General features: G+C 31.3%; 1 protein-coding gene across 1 annotated transcript; it reads left to right on the top strand.

Moving 5' to 3' along the window:
* The first annotated feature begins 7,374 nt into the window (after window positions 1-7,374).
* Window positions 7,375-11,030, top strand: LOC114738673 (probable choline kinase 2). Its single transcript, XM_028926733.1, has 8 exons — window positions 7,375-7,513; window positions 7,615-8,287; window positions 8,656-8,777; window positions 8,958-9,153; window positions 9,745-9,862; window positions 9,936-9,983; window positions 10,395-10,495; window positions 10,890-11,030. The coding sequence occupies exons 1-8, from the start codon at window positions 7,413-7,415 to the stop codon at window positions 11,028-11,030; spliced, it is 1,500 nt and encodes a 499-aa protein (XP_028782566.1). The 5' UTR covers window positions 7,375-7,412.
* The last annotated feature ends 2,218 nt before the right edge of the window (window positions 11,031-13,248 follow it).

Here is a 13,248-nt window from a genome sequence, read left to right as displayed (position 1 = left end):
GCTCTTATATTAAGGGGAAAAAAAAGGCAGTATTTTTTTTCATTAGAATACTAATACTGCACTCTACCGCAATTTTGGTAATTATTTGACGTTAACGCTTTATATGCTTTGAATCATTGGCTGATTTGATGCCAACAATGTAATGTAATGTATCATAAGCTTTTGGGAAATAATAGGGATTGGTTATGGATCGTTAATTATCTTCTTCGTCGTGATTCGGGCTTCCGTTTCGCCGTTTGGATGTTTCCCTGGGGACGAGGGCCACTTTTTTACGACCAGAGTTTTTTCCAAAAGTTAATATAATTTTTCATCTTTTAAATTTGCCTTTTTAGTTCTTGAAGTTTTAAATAATAAATTTTGATTTATCAAAATTCTTTTTATTTAAAATATTAATACATACAATCTAACAAAAACTAGATTATTTTGCTTTCTAAGAGACTAAAATTTATGGTATGAAATTTGAGAAACTAAAACTAAAATAAAAATAAATTTAAGCGATTAAAAATTATATTAATCCTTTTTTTAATCCTCCAACTTTCAATAATTTTAATTAATTTTAAAAAATTAATAATCTTTTGGTTCTTCAATTATTGATTCCCTTATAATCCAATCTATTGATTATGACTACAGACACCGCCGGTCAATGGGATGCGTCTATTTATCTACTCCTCTGATTCTATTTATAAAACATTTTCAGTATGTTTCACATAGATTAAAAAAAAACTTAAATTTTATTAACCCTCATTTAAAATTTAATAACTTTTCAACTTTATCTCTATTTAATATACATTATACCTCATATAAACAAAGTTAACATAATAATAAATGAGAAGTAAAATTATACATGCATACAAAAAATTTCTCTCAATACTCTATAAATAGAACAAAAAAAAGTGTTCTCTCTCTGTCCTATAAATAGGACCAGAGGAGTATTTCTTAACTCAAAAAGGAGCATGTTTGAAAAAGTATAACTCAATCGTTTATCTTTTTATCTGTTATATTATTATCCTCGTCATTTATAACTATTTTCTTAGTCATCTTACATGCACAAATTGCTTCGAACTTAGAACATGGAAGGAACGGAGGTGGGGTCAGAAGAGGTGCAAGGAGGAGTTCAAATTAGGAGATGCAAACAAATTACTTGCGACCATTTCTTTTGTTTTGAATATATTCGTGGCTGGCTCAACCTCTATGGAAACAATACTTGTCCTATTTGTGGTTTTCGAATTAAAATCAGATGAAAAATTATGAAGAATTGATAAAAATAAATGACTATAGAGACTTAATTAAAAATCATATGACACTACAAGAATTTGATAGAAGAACAATGAAAATTTGATTAAACAGAGATTAAACTCTAATAAAATTTGATTCGAAGATTGAAATGTGCAGTCGAAAGAAAGTAAATGGAAAGAAGCCAAGACCGAAATGATGCACGTGTCCTGAGCAAACAAGATGGCGCAAACTGCAAAGTGTAATTGATACACGAGAGGAAAAGGAAGTTCTAATTTGACCATCCATTTGGGTCGCTTTAACAGAGTTCTCATTACCGGTACTTAATATAAAATATATATAACTAATTTGAAATAAAGAGATTAAAAAAAATCAGTGAAGTTAATTATTTAAAACATATGTGTATTGACTTTTTTAAACTATTCTTTTTAATAATATATATTAGAACTAGTCTTGGTGTGAGTCTCTTACGGCTTTTTTATCTAGATATGACAAACAATAAAAAAAAATTTACTCAGATTAGAGCTGGTAATGCTGGCTGGTAGTGTGGATATGCGCCAGTCCGTAGCAGTACAGGCCGAAAGCGGTGTGGGCTGAAGTAGCTGGCCTGGGCCTGCCTAAATTTTTTTAAAAAAATTAATATTATTTGTATAGATTGAGTGTAGTTCGTAATGTTGAAACTGGACTTGGAGTTTTAACCTTGAGTAGTAGGTTATAATAAAATAATGTGAGAATTAATTTATAATTTGAGAAGACATTTTAAAAAAACCAACACATATTTTTTCTAAATAATTAATTTGACTTTTTCTTATCCAAATTAATTAAGTAGATCTTTTATATGTGTATTATATATGCAATTACATGAATGAGGAGATGTAAACGTGAAATTTAGGGTCAAAATCCTCCAATTATGTTGTATAATATATTAGGAATTGTATAAAAATAAAAATTAAAAAAAGAAAAAGAAAAGCAGACTAGTCCGCGACGAAGCGGATTGAAAACAGTGCGGGCTGGAGTAGTTTGCATCTTGGCAGGTTGGCATTTTGCCAACTTAAGTCCGCCATTTTTGGCGGGTTGGGTCCTTGTATTACTAGTTCTAACTCAGATGCTATAAGATCAAAAATATTTGCTCAAATACTACACTTGAAATCGTTCAGACGATGAACGAGTTTAAATTTGTACAGAAATCGTTCAGGCCAAGAACGAGTTCAATGGGATCCACATCACAAAATAATGAAAGTTGTTCTTGGTATGAACAACTTCAGTAGGACTTACATCACAGAATGGAAGTTGTTCTTGGTCTAAACAACTTTAGTGGGACCTACTATACACATTTGTCTTACACTCCACGTGAGTTTCATGCGTTTTCAACTTTTTTATTTTTGACCAGACTATACTTTTGCCTTTTCCAGCTACACGCAAAGTGTTCCTTCCTTCCCCAAATATTCCCATCAATATAGAGTAGTCATTCATTGTCTCTCACGCGTGAGTACTTTGTTTTGGCATGTGAGTGTATAGTATAAATTCTGTTTATATAAGGCATTTGGAATTCCCATTCATCAAAAGCCTTCTCCTCACTTCTCATATTCTTCTTTCTCTATATATAAGACATTCGCATGAAGTAGGTGAATACGTTTTATCTCAACTTCAATTCTTCGTATAATTCAATTCTTCTTTCTCTATATATGAGGCATTCGCGTGAAGAATTGAATACGTTTTATCTACAGCTCCTTCAATTCTTCTTTCTCCTTCCACACTTTCGCATGAAATTGGTGGTGTGTGCAGCCTTATAAATGTTGTATATGTTTTATCTCAACTTGAAACTTAATTTTGCTTCTAACTAAGGTACATTCTCTTAATTGATTTTTTTTTAAATTTTGATATGTATTTTGCTAAATGATGGATAAGAATTTTATATTTAGTCATTTTTACATGTTGAGTTTGTTTTAATTAAAAAATGTAGACATATAAGTAATTGTCATATAAAATAAATTGCAGTTTACTTTTTTATAATCTGATTAAATATATATCTTTTTTTTAGTAGATAGTGTTTGAGTAAATATGTAGTCAGTTTAAATATGTATTTAGTTAGATAATATTTGGTTGTGAGCATGGTAATCAAATTTCTCCTATGCCAGTCAGTACGTCATGAAAAATACTTGAATATTTAAATAAAAATTGATGGAATAATATTCCCAACTCATAAAATTTTAATATACAACGATAAAATTATTTTTGTTAAAATTACAAAAAATATTTATATCAAAGCATGCCTAGAAGACAGTTAAATTATTTAACTATAAAAATCTTTAAAATATTGAAAATCCAAATCAATGGTCTAAATTATAATTTTTATTAAATTTATAATTATTTTATTATTTGATTATGCATAGTGACTTAATGTATGAATTTCATAAATTTGAGTTTACATACCTGTCACGAGTTTACTTAAACTCGTGAATTTGACAACCTTAGTTGTGAGCTTAGTCTGATCTTGTATCTAGCTAATCAAAACTAGCACCAAATGGTGCCAAAATTTTCCTGATAAAAAGAGTATTGATGGTGGGGTTAATAATAATGAAAGAAAGGAGTTTTTTTTTAATTTTTTAGAAAAATTAGAGAGGAGGACCTAGAGAAAGCAATATTTATTAAAGATGATCTTAAAAATTATAATTATTTAGGCAGACCAAATAATAAAATATAAATTTAAAAAAATCACTCATCAGTAATAATTAATTGTTTTGTCATATTAAGTAATTATACTCCCTCCGTTCTTTATTATAAAAGACAAATAACCAAATTACGTTGATTAAAAAAACAGTTAAAATTAGTTGAAGACAATTAATGTATAAAAAGTATAATGTTTTTTTCCAACAATACCCCTATTAATAAGGAGAGAGAGTATGAGAGAAAACAATTAAATTATTAAAAGAAAGGGAAGTGGGAGGGAGAAAGAATATGAGTTGGAGACAAAATAAATAGGGGTAAAATAGGAAATCAATACAAAAAACTAGAGACAACTTTTAAGTGTCTCTTATATATGGGAACATGCTATAAGTATCAAATGTCTCTTATAATAAGAAACAGAGGGAGTAATTTTTAAATAACTAGTGTGAAATAGTTATTAACATTTATTTTGAGTCACTTAAAAAAATCACTCAATAGTAATAACTAATTGTTTTGTCATATTAAGTAATTATAATTTTTAAATAACTAGTGTGAAATAGTTATTAACATTTATTGAAGAAGCTGCAGATAAAACGTATTCAATTCTTCACGCGAATGCCTTATATATAGAGAAAGAAGAATTGAATTATACGAAGAATTGAAGTTGAGATAAAATGTATTCACCTACTTCATGCGAATGTCTTATATATAGAGAAAGAAGAATATGAGAAGTGAGGAGAAGGCTTTTGATGAATGGGAATGCCAAATGCCTTATATAAACAGAATTCATACTATACACTCACATGCCAAAACAAAGTACTCACGCGTGAGAGACAATGAATGACTACTCTATATTGATGGGAATATTTGGGGAAGGAAGGAACACTTTGTGTGTGGCTGGAAAAGGCAGAAGTATAGTCTGGTCAAAAATAAAAAAACTGAAAACGCATGGAACACACATGAAATGTAAGACAAATGTATATAGCGGGTTTTACAGAAGTTGTTCAGACCAAGAACAATTTTCATTATTTTGTGATGTAGATCCCACTGAACTCGTTCTTGGCCTGAACGACTTCTGTACAAATTTAAACTTGTTCACTGTCTAAACAATTTCAAGTGTAGTATTTGAGTAAATATTTTTAATCTTATAGCATCTGAGTAAATTTTTTTACTGTTTGTCGTATCTGGATAAAAAAGCCGCCTTTTACAATCAATAAGGGCATTTTGGAACAAAAAAAGTTTAGGAGATAAAATGAATTGAGTTCTTATATTAAAGATCAAATTGAATAATCAATTAACTCTTATATTAAAAATTAGAAGTGATATTATATAATGTTGTGCTAATTTTTTTTTATAAATTGAAAGGGTTAAGATGTAAATTTATCTTGAAAGTTTACATTCATGAGCATTAGGCACTCAAAAGTTTTTTTAGTTATAAATTTGCTCCAAAAGTTTAAAATTGCAGTAATATCGCCATTATTATTAAAAAAACTAACATTAACTATTACAATAGTGATGTTGACAGTTAACATTTTTAACAATAGAAAGTAAAATTGTTACGATTTTAAATTTTAGTGTAAATTCGTATCCAAAAAAGCCTTCTAAGATACTAGTGCTTTTGAATAAAATCTTTGGAACAAATTTATATATTAATCCTAAATTAATATCTAGTGTGTTTTGTCGCTTTGTGTATGCTTACTTTATGTACTTTTTTTTTTCCAATTACTATCTACTTGGCTTTATTATAAGAAAAACAGAGAAAAGCGTTCATCCTCAATGGTTGAACTTAACCGGCATATCCAGCCAAGAAAAAGAATGGCATGTCCCATTGTGTCCCAAAAATTATTAAAGCATATACCCCTCCTAAACCTTCCCTCACTGAATTTCTTTTTGGGGCCAAACTTCTCTCAATGAGAGATGAGTTATATCCTTATAAATAAAAATATAGATTATTCTAATTTTTAATATATATTTATAATAACAATAATAATCTTATGAGGGAGGGTAATTTCTATTTTTCTTTGTATTGATTTCAGATAATAATTGAAATACATTATTTTTTCCTCCTCAAAAAACATGCATTTTTGTTCTAAAGAAGACATTAGGAACTGATACCCAAAAAGAGTTCGTAAATATGAGATCTATGCACATATTTTTCTTTTTATTGAAGCAAAAAATGAGTCATTAAAATTAATTTTTCTAGACAAAGAATCAACTAAAAAGTAATCTGATAATATGACATAGCTAATTGAACCTATAATTGACCCCCTCAAATTTTCTTTGAAAAAAATTATAATTTTTTATCATCAATATTACAAAAAACACTATCTATTTCTCAAGGTCAAAGTAGAAGTAACAGTATTTTTCTATTTTTATAAATAGCTATCATTGTAACAAAATAGGACTTTCTAAATTTGGAATCTTTTATTCATCTCCGTTCCTCCTTTCAAACAACTAATTTGGTGGGAGCTTCGTACTATAAATTCATTCTATTCATTCACTTTCAGAACCTTGATCACCCATTTTGCTACACTCGCTTTTTTCTTACTGAGAACGGTTGAATCTAACTGCTCAAATTTACTGCAATCGTTTCTCTCCTTTACAGTTTTTTCATACCCCTAATCACAGTCCCCGGTGGCGAGGTCGCTGGTTGTCGAGACTACGCCGATGTTGGATTCGTTATTGCTATTCTTTTCTCTTGAGGTTGGTATTTGTTGATTCGCTATCATTGCTCTTTTATGGTTGAATTCTTGAAGGAAACTGGCTTGGAAATGTGATGAATTATAATCAGTTATATGCGTTTTTTGTTCTTTCTCTGGTGTAAGCATTATCTGAGTGGCTTATATTATAATTTCAACACCCGCTACGCTCTTCTGTTGTTGCAACAACGAAAATGGGCTATGGGAGGTTTTTTCACTGGGGCAGAAAGCTATGAGAAGTTGAACGCGACAAAATGAAATGATTTTAATCCGTGTATCACAATCTTTTCGCTTCATTCAATGAGTATTTTGAAGTTAGTCTTCGTTTTTATCTCAATTCCTATGAAAAATTAGGATAGAAAATTTCCAATTTCCTGTTCCATTCCACTTGGTGATCGCTAGTGTTAGTTAATCTTTTTTTTTATATTTTTTTAAATTTTTTTTAAGATTCAAAATCGTAGACTCGAATTTAAGGTCTCTCCTGTTCTGAATTGAGATGCATAGTACGAACATGTTTTGTGCTAGGTAGGTCAATCATTAATTAACATCGTTATTGTTAGTTCACTGTTTTTTCAGATTAAGGACTGAAACCTGGATGCTTCGGAAGTTCTTTGGTGATTCTATTACCTTTCCAGACATCACAAAATAAAATAGAAACTACCATAATTGTTCATCGTGGTGAATCGTTTTAAGGTTTTCTTATTTAAATCTTTGTAGCTGTTTCATTTCTTTCTTGTTTTTTTTTTTTAAAAAAACAGCTCTTATCGGATAATGATCGATCTCTCTTTCCCTTTCGCATGCCCTTCCTCTCATATGCTGCATATCTCTCTACTATATCCATGTCAGCATTTGACGCTATTTGTGTTTATAACAAAAATTGAGAGGAGGGACAACTGTTGCACCGTGCTACAAGAGTCAGTAGATGTCACCTGGCATTTCTTGGATATAATTGTTTGTGTTGAAGGATTATATTATTTCTCTTTTCTTATGGTTCATATTTATCCATCATGTGCAGGCCTGATAGTCTTGAATACAAGGAACAGGACAGCTTCAGTAATTCCTTGCTTTTGCTTGGAGTTTGGGAGTCTTTCACAATGGCTTCTACGGAGAATCCTGTAAAGGACAATACTGATCATCCTGTAGAAGACAAAGCAGATCATCCGATGGAGGGCAAAGCAGATCATCCCATGGAAGGCAAAGCAGATCATAACGTCAAAGACAAAGTGGACCATCCCGTGGTGGACAAAGCAGATCATTCTGTGGTGAGCAAAGCAGATCATTCTGTGGAGGAAAAATCAGATCATCTTGTAAAGAACAAAGAAGATCATTCTGCTGTGGAAAAAGCGGATCATCCCGCAAACAACAAAGCAGTTGATCTTCCCGAAGAAGCAAAGGCTCTTCTAAAATCATTAGCTAGTGAGTGGGATGATATACAAGATGTAGATGCATTGCAGGTGATCCCTCTCAAGGGGGCGATGACAAATAAGGTATTCCAAATAAAATGGCCAACAAAGACTGGGCAACCGTCACGAAAAGTTATTGTTAGAATTTATGGTGAGGGTGTGGAAAATTTCTTTGATAGGGACGATGAGATACGGGCATTTGAATTCCTGTCTAAGAATGAGCAGGGTCCTAGACTCCTGGGCCGGTTTTCTAGTGGTCGCATTGAAGAGTTCATCAAAGCACGGGTAATCTGATCTGAACTTATTTTTACTTATCTTAATACTAATGCCACTCAAACTATCTTGGAGTAATTTGGTATTTTTGAACCTGGTTCACCAATCACAACAGTAGAATGAATGCAGTATATCATTTGTGCTGGTATATAACTTCCTGACAACTTGATTCAAGAAGCTCTGGCACTGTGTTAAGGATAACCTTAACTTAAAAGCTTAATTTTCAAAGTGACATTATTTATGTAAATACCAGAGGAAGGACTCTTTCACAGTTAATGATATGTAATATTTAGCACTATCCGATTTTAAACCTGATATGCTTGTGTACACTCTTCCTTGAATGAGACTGATCTGTTTTAACTCCTATGTGAATTCCCCAGACTTTATCAGCATCTGACCTGCGTGATCCATCTATCTCTGCTCTTATAGCAGCCAAAATGAAGGAGTTTCATGATCTTGATATATCTGGTCCAAAGAAAATCATCCTGTGGGATAAAATACGGTATGTGCTTTCTGCTCACCCATCCCATCCTCACTGCTTAAAAATTTCAGAGATAAGATTTTTTTTTTTTGGGGGGTCATAGATAAGAACCCTGTTGCGTTTGTCACTAGAGAAGGTTTGTTGCATCTTCCAGATTTCAAGTTTGGTCGTTTCTGAAACAATTTTATCTCAATGCTTCAGAAAATGGATTAGCGTAGCCAAGGGTTTATCTTCCCCTGAAGAAGTTGAAGCCTTTTATCTGGACACAATTGACAAGGAAGTTGATATTTTGGAAAAGGAACTCTCATGTGATCAGCAAAGCATAGGGTTTTGCCACAATGATTTGCAGTATGGTAACATAATGCTTAATGAAGAGAGCAATACCGTGACCCTAATTGTGAGTCTTTCTTTTTGCTAGTTTGTGGAAGTAAGGTTTTGTTTCTTCTTTTCCTGTTTGATTGGAGGACTTGCTTTGAAGAAAAGGCTAGTTCTGCTTTAGTCATAGACTTGCCGTACATGGATTTTGCCATTTGTTACCTCAACTTTCACTGCATTATTGAAAATCCTGTGGACATTTTTCCACTTGAATACTGTACAAAACAAATATGGGAAAAACTATCCTCATACATATTATAATTAGGTGAACATGCTCTTAGTGGTTTTACTTAAATGGGATTGAATATAAATGGAGACCAGCTCCTCCTCTTCACCTCAAAAAGGATTAAGCATTTAACATTGTGAAAAGAAAAAGAGAAGAAACCTACCTTGAATGGTGGCAGCCTGTTATTCCAAATCTGGATACAGAACTTGTCTTGATTTTATGGCTTGAAGAACTTGGTTGCCGAGAGCCTTTCCAGCACTTTAAGGTCAAATTATCATAATAAATGAATATTTTGATTGATGATCTAATTTTTAATAGTAGATATGAGATTTTGAAAATGACGTATGGCCTTAGACTTATGATTTTAATTCTAACCTTTTGTAACAGGATTATGAATATTCAGGTTATAATCCTGTAGCATATGACATCGCAAACCACTTCTGCGAGATGGCAGCTGATTATCATACAGAAACACCTCACATTCTTGACTTCAGTAAATGTCCTGGTATGATGCTCCTCTAATTTCTTTTCATTCATCGTTCTTTATCATGTGGTTGTTTCTCACTTTCTCTTGACAGATTTGGAGGAGCGTAAAAGATTTGTGCGAACGTATTTGAGCACTTCAGGTATTGCACAGTTTTGTCTTTATTTCAACACAAACTTCATCTTATGGTGTAAATTTATTTATTTATCTTTTTTTTTTAATTTAATACAATTAAACACACCTGTACATACAAATTTGTCAATGCCAAGTTTAAACTTGAGACCTCATCCAAGCATGTGGTGGGTGGCGTTATCATTGGGGCAACTAGCTGTTGACTATGGTGTAAATTTATTAAAGAGGAGATATTGTTTTTTTTGTCTAAATAATATAATTGATTAATTAGTTCATAATTTGAACAGTTTTTTTGTGTTTATTTTAAAAACAATACAAAATAATATTTGCTTATTTTTCGTCATTCATCATGTATATGACTATGCTTCTCAAATACTGGGTTTATGATGTTCCATCCTGAAATTTTTGGAGTCAAATGCAGGCCAGGAGCCTAGTGACAGTGAAGTAGAGCAGTTGCTTCAAGAAGCTGAGAAGTATACACTTGCAAATCATCTATTCTGGGGCCTGTGGGGAGTAATTTCGGTACTTTCACTCATTCTCTCTTTAGTGTTAGTGATGAGAGATTCTCTTAGTCAGACTTTTTACCACAGAGAGGAACACAAGTCAAAAATAAATAATATATTAGACACATTATTCTTCTACCCATCTTTGAGAGGCTGGGTCTGCATCTACCTTAGAATTTAAATAATCTATCTTTGAGAGGCTGGGTCTGCATCTGCCTTCGAATTTAATTTTGTATTTCCCTGTAATCATCAAAATATCAATGTAGAAACAATTTGAAATCTTTTAACTTTTCAAGTTTCTACCAGTTCTCCTTTTTCACTGAAAGTCCTATACTGTGTGTCTCAGACCCTATATGGACTTACTGGAGCATAGTAATCTAAATCTGTGGTTTTTTCTTCCCTGAATTGTCCAGGCACATGTAAACAAAATTGACTTCGACTACATGGAGTATGCAAAGCAGAGAATTAAAGAGTACTGGGCAAGGAAACCTTATCTTTTGTGCTCTGCTGGACCTTCCCTTGAAACTATTACTCCTGAAGGTAATAAAACCTAATTGGATGTGAGTGAATGGCCCTGAGCTGCTACATTGTGAATAGGTTCCCAGTGACATAAACAGACAAGAACTTTTGATGCAGTGTTGTATGATTTTAAAAGTTAATATTATGATTAGGTTCCAGGCCTTAACATGAAATTATATTTTTACGGAAGTACTTTTCTATGTATATGGCCCACTGTTTATGCCTGAAGGTGACATTATGCTACTCATTTCCATCCTAAATTTAGGGACAAGATGACTAATTTATAGATATTAAAAAAATTAGTTAAATTAATTATTATAATAAATGTGTATTGGTTTCATTAAAATACTCTGTGATTATTTGCATAGAAAACTATTATTTATTATAATTAAAACAAACCATTTTTAGCATTTGCAATCAATATAGGATTGTTTGAAATAAAAAATTATACATTTGTTAGACAGGATTATGATAGGACTAAAATACCCCCTTCAATTAACTCCTACGTTTATAACCGAAGGGAGAATTTGCCAGCTGTTAATGACGAAGAGATATAAATTATCTGTGGAATTCGGCTTCTTAAGAGTTTACTTTTAAATCGGTTCGAAGGATTTTGGAGCATAAATTCTCTATCACAATCGCAATTAATACTACTTCCGGTTCTAATTATAAGATGCATTTGACTTATTTGAGGAGATTAAGGAAGTAAGTTAAGTTAGTTATTTGTAATACATAAATGTTGTCATTCTTAAAATATCCTTGTTAATTAAGTGTATTAGCTAGAACTATCATTATTAGAAGGACTATCTTGGAAAAAAATGTATAAATATGAGAGACAAAATGGATTGGGGTCTTATAATTAGGACCAAATAAAAAGTCAAACGGGGTCTTATATTAAGGACAGGAGGTAGTATATAATATCGTGCAAAATCTAAAATCTAAATATAGAATTATATTGTGAACAGTGCAATATTCGTTTCTTTAGCATCTCATGCATCATAACTCTTCTTTTATTTTTATTTTTTTTGGGTCCTGTTCGAGGTATTAGTTATTTGTTGCATTTTCAAACAATAATTTCTAAATGTTTGCCCAGGAAAAAAAAAATCCTTGTTATTCTAAAGAATCGATCATACATCTTTTTGGCATCAATTACAAACGGGCAAAAAATTTATGATTTTCAAGCACTGGCATCGAATTATCAACCAACTTTTTTGAATATATATTTTTTAAAAAATACTCTTCTTAAAATTTATCCTCATTAACAAGAGAATTCATTTCATGGTAAAAAAGAGAGAGCTAAACTCGTGCTTACACACACACACAAAATATTTGTGACATTGAAATATTTCGATGAAAAAGGTGGAGGATAATTTGCATTTGGCAATAAGATATTAATACTTTGACTTGGTATTTTATGAGCAGTATAACTGATTTTTTTATTATTTTCCTACTTAATATACGAGAGTTATATTATTTTTGTTTGCGTGGCGATTTTGCTTCCTGCAGGTATTGCTGCTTCTGAATCCTCAAACGGTAATATCACAGTTTTTTTTCTTGAAATAAAAAATGCTGCATGATATTATTACTACTACTAATAGGTAATCTGATTATTACATATGTATATTTATTTATTTTCATTTTTTTGGGGCAGAAAATCAAAGTCAAGATCAAGCTTCTTCGTCCAACAGAGGAAACTCCAATAAGACACCTTTCTTCAAGAAGTTGAAGAAAGTATTTGGTATGAGCGTTTTCAGGACCAAAAGTGAGAACAAAAATTAGAACAAGACTCTGCTGTAGCCCATTTACTATTCCCATCCTAAATATAAGATCTAGTTTATAGTATAATTTATACTATAAACTAATTTTTATATTTAGAACCGGAGTCCGGAGATAGTATTATTTTACTTCGACCGGGGCAGCGGATTGATCATTCAATTTATTACTTTTTTTTTTATAAAGAGAAAAAGTATATCACATATTTTTTTTTCAAACATGTAATTGATGACCATTATTTTAAATAATTAATTTTTTTGATCATGTTATGTATAATCCTCTTAACTTTGAACCATGTACAGATAATTTCGATCACTTTTAAAACTTTATAATGAACCCCCTAAATTTTTATGTTTATATAAAGAACTTCATACGACTAATTTAATTTTATGTATTACTCATCCGCAAAAAGATTAAAGTTTAGTGGGATAATCTACATTTTGATCGAAGTTTAAAAGAGTTATATGCACATATAAATAA

The sequence above is a fragment of the Neltuma alba genome, unplaced genomic scaffold (assembly GCF_004799145.2).
Source record: "Neltuma alba isolate B1F8T4 unplaced genomic scaffold, ASM479914v2 tig00002811_pilon, whole genome shotgun sequence".
Taxonomy (NCBI): domain Eukaryota; kingdom Viridiplantae; phylum Streptophyta; class Magnoliopsida; order Fabales; family Fabaceae; genus Neltuma; species Neltuma alba.
This window is presented reverse-complemented; position numbering and strand designations above follow the sequence as displayed.

What these genes read in the sequence shown, in the direction of transcription:
- LOC114738673 (XM_028926733.1), top strand. Translation starts at nt 7,413, where the DNA reads ATGCTGCATATCTCTCTACTATATCCATGTCAGCATTTGACGCTATTT. An exon ending in ATCCTGTGGGATAAAATACG is followed by an intron (nt 8,778 to 8,957) that starts GTATGTGCTTTC and finishes TCAATGCTTCAG; the next exon opens with AAAATGGATTAGCGTAGCCA. An exon ending in GCCTGTGGGGAGTAATTTCG is followed by an intron (nt 10,496 to 10,889) that starts GTACTTTCACTC and finishes TGAATTGTCCAG; the next exon opens with GCACATGTAAACAAAATTGA.